The sequence below is a fragment of the Anopheles coluzzii genome, chromosome 3, assembly GCF_943734685.1.
Source record: "Anopheles coluzzii chromosome 3, AcolN3, whole genome shotgun sequence".
Classification (NCBI taxonomy): Eukaryota; Metazoa; Arthropoda; class Insecta; order Diptera; family Culicidae; genus Anopheles; species Anopheles coluzzii.
The window spans coordinates 13,935,785-13,942,549 of record NC_064671.1 but is presented as its reverse complement, the minus strand read 5'-3'; the positions used below and the strand labels follow the sequence as shown (position 1 = coordinate 13,942,549).

General features: G+C 43.1%; 1 protein-coding gene across 1 annotated transcript; it reads left to right on the top strand.

Annotated features, from left to right (window-relative positions):
• Positions 1–1,108: 1,108 nt before the first annotated feature.
• LOC120958014 (uncharacterized) lies at positions 1,109–5,780 on the top strand. The gene is made up of 8 exons (XM_040380540.2): positions 1,109–1,370; positions 1,453–2,887; positions 2,948–3,100; positions 3,161–3,291; positions 3,352–3,647; positions 3,712–5,309; positions 5,381–5,534; positions 5,614–5,780. The coding sequence occupies exons 1-8, from the start codon at positions 1,300–1,302 to the stop codon at positions 5,649–5,651; spliced, it is 3,876 nt and encodes a 1,291-aa protein (XP_040236474.2). The 5' UTR covers positions 1,109–1,299; the 3' UTR covers positions 5,652–5,780.
• The last annotated feature ends 985 nt before the right edge of the window (positions 5,781–6,765 follow it).

Here is a 6,765-nt window from a genome sequence, read left to right as displayed (position 1 = left end):
TTTTTCTAAACAAATAATGAAGAACAAAACAAAACCTACTTTTAAGACGATTACTGTCACTGTGATTTCTGAAGGACAACGACTATCGTAGGCATATAAATGTTGACATTCATATTTATAGTTTCAATTATAATCTTCATCTTATTTTATGCTTATTACCTCATATATGCCATTTAAACAACATAAAAGCAATAAAATTATTCTACGAATATTGATAGTAAAATGCAACAAAATAGATATAATAAAATAAAATAAACATATACTCCTTTGAAGACAGTAGACTGAGCATTTCACACATATTTTCAAAGCATTTACTGTCGGATTGAGCAAAACCATTTTTCGGATTGAGCAAAACCATGCTAAAATCAACATTGCTATCAGCTAATAAAAACAACATCAACTATCTTTAAATCCTGGAAAAACCTGAACCATTGAAAGAGGATCAAAGATTCACAAAAAAGGCGTTGTACATATCCGTTTCCGGACGATAGAGTGCAACGAACTTATACAGGTTTTTTTCAGGGTTTTTTCATAATTTTGGGACACTTTTTTTGATCATTCCTAATTGAAGTGAACTTTATGCTTCGGGAAGTGCACTCTATGGCACTGTTTTTGGACAGGCTTGAAATTTAGAATTTAGAATCCTGCAGAAATTTACACTAGGGCCGTCCAAAAGGGGTGCCGTAGAGTCCAATTTCCGTCACATAGAGTTCACTTCCCATAAAAAATAGTCAAGAAAGTGTTCTAAAATTATGAAAAACCCTGTGAGAATCCGGTTTAGAACTCGTTGCATCAACGGGTCGTAATCGATAACTCGTATAGTGGAAACTCATAACTGAGCGTCAGATTGTAAACATTCAAAGTGCAAAACATACAAAAAAATATATAACAATCCTGTTTAAATATGAATTCAATGTGTTAAATATTAAATGTAACACAACAAACAGTTTAATAGTTAAAGAATAAAATAACTACATCAAATGGAGTACAAGCTAAAATCAGTCAACAATACAATTAAATACAACAAAACAAGAAAGTGTAGCGAATTTATAAAAAACTTATGCGTTAGGAAAAAAACAACAAACAGCAAATTAAAATAATCACAATTTAATACACACTTCAGAGTCATAGCCGAGGGCTGCCCTACCCTCATCGTAATACAGCCACTGATAACCTCTGCCGTGACACCGGGGAATCCCGCCTGTACCTCAACAATCAGCTTCCGAACCCAACCCAACCATAGTCAGAGTCAGTCTTCATCTCACGGTGCACCAGCAAACATTAGCGTTCGTTTGCAAAATGTGTTTCCGCGTAGCGATTTATTGCTTGCTTCTGGGCACTGCGACACAACGAGTGCTGGCAGACGAAGGGTGCGTATATGCTCTATTGGAATAAAGCAATAAATGTGCTTGTATTCAATACGATAAGTTTCGATTTAATTACCCTTTCCAGGGATTACATTTCCATCTTTACCACCCGTTCATGGGTAGAAAACGAAGATGTAAGCATCATCCTAGCCAACATGGACAACGCTCCGGGTACGTTCGAAATAGAGAACATTGGGATGGAGCAAGGTGATGTGCTAGTGTCCGCTACCGTCGATCCAAAGCACGTCCAGCTGTACGTAATACCATCGGAATGGAGTACCACCGGCGAGGAAGCGATTCAATTAGACATCGTTACCTCAGCCGGACAGCCGGAAGAAGCGCGCCTTACCGGACAAATCGAACGCACCGCGCAGCCGAAGGTTTTGATTCAGCTGAACGACGTTTTTCATACGCCGGGAGATTTTTTGAAATATCGTATCCTGCTAACGGATGGCCTCAACAAACCATTGGGTAGAACGAAGCGACCCTTCAACTTGACGATAGTATTGGAACACGATACACAACAAACGGTAGTGTCTCGCGATGTACAGCTCTACCCGGGTGAGATTTATAGTGGCGAGCATCTGTTTGTGGACGATCGTGATCTAGGCAACTGGACCGTGGCCGTTACGATCGGTGAGCAGACGACGAGCAAGCAGTTTCAGGTGATACTGTACTCTGCTCCAGTACACCAAATCACGATCGACACCGGGGAGTTGATCACGCTACAGGATACGGAGATTGCGATTACGATCGATGCTATGTACAGTTTCGGAAAACCAATTCACGGTACGTTACAGATTAAGGTTTATAGTGATGAGGATCATGTTGTGGAACGCACGGTTTCTATTGCTGGCCGTAAGATGGTACAAATTCCCATGCAAGAAGTAGTGCCTAAAGGGAGCCCTTCATTGGAAACAAAAACATTGCACATCAATGCAACAGTAACCACAACCAATGGATTAACACAGCGAACGTATAATCAAGCTCGATCCATTCCCATGTACGCATCGCCGTACAAGCTGCAGGTGGAAAGAACGGTTGGTTTTACCCCAGGCCAGAACGCGACTGTGTTTCTAAAGATTCTGCGAGCAAACGGAGCACCATTGAATGGGCTTGAAGATGACACGGAAATGGTGTCCTTTACCACGGATGATTCCGGTGAAGTTTTCACAGCTAATCTAGAGTACCGAAACATGTCCGCCTCCATCACCCTGGAACCAGCGTACAGTCCACAGCTGTACGTGCGTATTCTACAACCTAAACAGTACCGCAAACGAGATGCTTTTAAGCTAGCGATCGTTGCGTCATATGCGATGGACGGTGTACTGACGATCATCCGGAAGCATAATGGTGAAAACGTTCCCCACTACATTGAGTGTAACATGCAGAATTATCAAGAACTTTTCGTCCCAACCGTTCGACTTCAGGATGTGAAGCGTGTGTATGTGTTTGCACGGTTTGAGGGAACGTTAATGCAAGCTTCAGCCTCCTACAAGGAACCAGCACTATCGGAGAAGGTGTGACTAGTTGGGATATTGGGTAGAGATTGTACACTAACAAACTCGATCACTTCGCAGGTACATCTATCAGTGGATGAGGGAAGCATTAAAGTGTTCTCCAATGAGGACGCATCCCGCGTCGGTATAGCGGTTTATGAAGGATCGCTTGATGCAGCTCAGCTGAAGAACATCTACACTCGGGCTATGTTCAATGGAACGACCTATCCCAAGGTAGAACTGCGAAATGATTGGAAACTGTTTCGGATCTTTTTAACAACATTGTACTTTCAGATCGAAGAAATCTTTCCGCTTTCCATCAATGATTTGATAGTTTCTCCTTTACCGGAGCAAGGAGAAGTTGATAAGCAACAAAATCCAAAGTCCATTAATCGTTTACTTCTGTGGGAGGAAGGCACTATAAGGTACTCGTGATCTTCTTTCTAGTTAAACATTCATTGATTCTCTGTTTACTCCTTCAACAGCAATCGTCAGGCAGTTTTTCAGTTTGTTCCTCCCCCTCATATAAATCAGATGATCGTAACTGCGTTTGTATTTAGTCCCACCGGAGGACTCGGTGTTGCGGAACCGATCCAATGGCAACGCCAGCAAAACATTGAGATCTACCTTCATATTCCGTACTCGGCAAAGAAGCTGGAACCAGTAACGGTGGATGTCTACATCGTTAATAATCGCAACGAAAAGGTGGACTTTGTGCTGGTGGAGTTGTTGAACCACGCCAACGAGTTCCATTTCCTCAACAACTCGGGTCGCATAGATGGTAAGGCCATCGAGTAAATTTCATAAAAATAGCTATTCATACCCACTTCAATAACTCCCCACAGCTACCAAGAAAACCGTGTACGGGCGCCTTCGGCCAAACGAAGTTCAGCGCACCGAGTTCCTTATACGGCCCAAAAAGCTAGGCTCTATCACACTGAAAGCGAACGCCTATACTGAAAGCAATTTGTTCGCTCGGGCCGAAACCATACTCCGCACCATTCCCGAGAGTGTACGGCGGACGGATAGTATCGTGCGGCTGTTCAATGTGGACAATTCCAGCCAACAGCTGGACGACATCAAGCTACCGATTCCACGCACAGTCGACCCGGGGACGGAGAAGATAACCTTCACACTGGATCGTCAACAGACGGAAATGGCTTCCCTGACGGCAAGCATGCTGCTGGACAAGCTGATTCAAACGGATCCGCTTACGATGGCGATGAGGGCAGCACTAACGCTGGAGGTACTCGCATTGGGTGGATTGCAGTGGAACGAACGCAAAGCGCTGGCAGAGAGGCAGATGAACGAATCGATCACCAAGATCATAGCCTACAAGAATGTCGATGGATCGTTCACGATACCTGATCATCATACGCCTTCGTCGGCTTGCTGGGACACGGTTATAGCTGTACAAGCTCTAACCTTCGCCAATGATCGTCTCACCAGTGCATCTCTTGCAGAAACCATTTTAAAAACGCTCCAGTGGATCAAGAGCAAACAAGCACCTGATGGACATTTTTGCACGGATGATGGTGAACAGAGCGAGCTGGAACGAGTAGAAAAAACGGCACACGTGCTGTTATTGCTCTTGCACATGAAAAATTACATAATGCGCCACGTGTCAGCAATTGACAGTGCAAGAAATTATCTGCTCTCAAGCACCTCCACGCTACAAAGCTCGTACCATCTTGCGCTAGTGGGACACGTGCTTCAACTTTCCTTCGAACGTTCCACGGGAACAGAAGATCGCACCATGATCAACCGGCAAGCGTCTCACATTTTGATCGGAATTTTGCAAGCAAGGCAACAAAGTGCTTCCGGTTCGAAGATGTGGTTTAACAAGTCCAGTTCTACGCCGGACCTAGAAGCGACGGCATACGCTCTGATGCTAATGACTTCCAAAAAGTTCCTATATGATGCCGGCCCGATAGTGAACTGGATGAAGGAGCAACCGTACCGACGGGTGGTGAATGCTTCCATTACACCCAATTCGCACATCGCTCTGCGGGCACTGATCGATTATGCCAAACGTACAACCTTTCTCGAAAAGCGTTACATTGCGAAGGTGACGGCAAAGGACAGGACCGGTGTGATAGCACGGCACGAACTGACACACCGTGATAGTGGAAGTCAGGTTTGGATTCTACCTTCAAGCACACGCACGGTAAGCTTCACTATTGAAGGGACGATTTCGGGAGCGTTACGCATACACTACAGCTACATGGAGAGTGTTACGCTGCAAGGGAAAAAGTTTAACATTGACGTGCTGCGATATGGCACCTCAAACGAGGACTATACCGATTGGCGCGTGTGTCTTCGCTTCCTGCCGAAAGGGTTCTATGAGAAGACGCGTATGGTAACGTGCGAGATCGCATTCCCGACCGGGTACATTGCGCTGGACGACAGTGTGGATGAGCTGAATCAGCTCGATGGTGTGGTTGTAAGTGTTTGTTTGATGAGGAATAGATGAGACAAAGCAATAATACACGATTATTACATCTCCCTTGCTAGGCCACCGTTTTAAGAAATGACGAAACGCAACTCTCGATAACCTTTGAAGAGATTGGCGTGCAACAGAAATGTTTCAACGTGAGCGGTTTCAGACAGAATATCGAAACTCGGCAACTGCCCGGCACGATCAAGGTGTTTGATGTAACCGATGAGTGTAAGTGTCTCGTTGATTTCGCTGCTTCCGATGAGCAGATCTTTAACATTAATCTTTTCTCCCATTGCTATTATTGCAGCGAACGTTGCCTTCAAGCAATTGGACACAAAGACCTGATGGAGTGACCCCAACGCAAAACAAACCTTTGGAACGAAAAGAACAACTTTGGAGAGTTTTTCGGTTTAAAGGATGATCCAAAATCGAGAAAATATTCGGATGAAAATAAACTACACTCTATTAGTCTTATTCTTACGAAAACATTGCCTCAACTTCAAAAGAAAACGTTATATTATCTCCTGGTTTCGGCTTGTTGTAGTCCTTACTTTGGTTTGCTATGTTCCTTGCGTTTATTTTCCTCGGGTAAATGCATAACCCATGTGCAAGTGCAAATAAGGATTCGAGATTTTGAAAGTATTATTTATATTTTAAAAGTATTACAATTGTCATTGTGTTTAATGATATGGAAAATTAAGATATCAATCAAGTCAGAAGCTGTGACCGATTGCTCTTGGACGAGAATGGATCGTTTGCAAGTACGTTTGGATCCTTTGCAGTTATGCTTGTATCGACGACCTAGCAGCTGGAACTGGAAAGCATTCCTATTTCGGAATTCTATCGCTATCGATAATTCTAGAAATGGAAACTAATCCCGCATCCAGAGCTGTTACAGAAGTCTCGATTTAAAAACTTATTGAATATTGATAGTATTGTGAATGAAAAAACATACTCAGTTTTATGTAAACATGAAAGTAGAGTTAGAATGAAACCGTATGATGACCGGGAAACGACCGAGGGGCATATGTGGTGGACCGAATGAGGAAGAACACTGATACCAGATTTTTTTCCTGTGAGTTAAATGCGTTGTTCCTTTATCGCGATCAGATCAACGACTTTCTTCCACAGTCCGAATTACCCCGATTCTTTCAGATATAGAACAAAATTATGATTAATCCGTTCCAGTAATTCACTCGTGAAAAATGAAATAATTGACACCAGGACCGCAATTGCGCTACTAAAATCGGCATATACGAACAATGTTGTGAAAAAGTAGTCGATTGGTTTAGTGTTTTGTTAATATTAATATTTTTCAAATACATTGTTTCTAGAACAATATATTTTCGTTTCTGTCTAAGAAGGTTTTGTTGTCCGCAAATAGAAAAGAAAAGATTTTTTTCCAAGAAGGCAAAAGCGCGCGAACTCCGCGCCAAATGCAATGTTTTCACATGAATCT

Bases quoted from the DNA above. Each gene is read 5' to 3' on its own strand.
- LOC120958014 (XM_040380540.2), top strand. From the start codon at position 1,300: ATGTGTTTCCGCGTAGCGATTTATTGCTTGCTTCTGGGCACTGCGACA. The intron at 3,648-3,711 runs GTAAGGCCATCG...AACTCCCCACAG, and splicing joins CAACTCGGGTCGCATAGATG to CTACCAAGAAAACCGTGTAC. The intron at 5,535-5,613 runs GTAAGTGTCTCG...CTATTATTGCAG, and splicing joins GTTTGATGTAACCGATGAGT to CGAACGTTGCCTTCAAGCAA.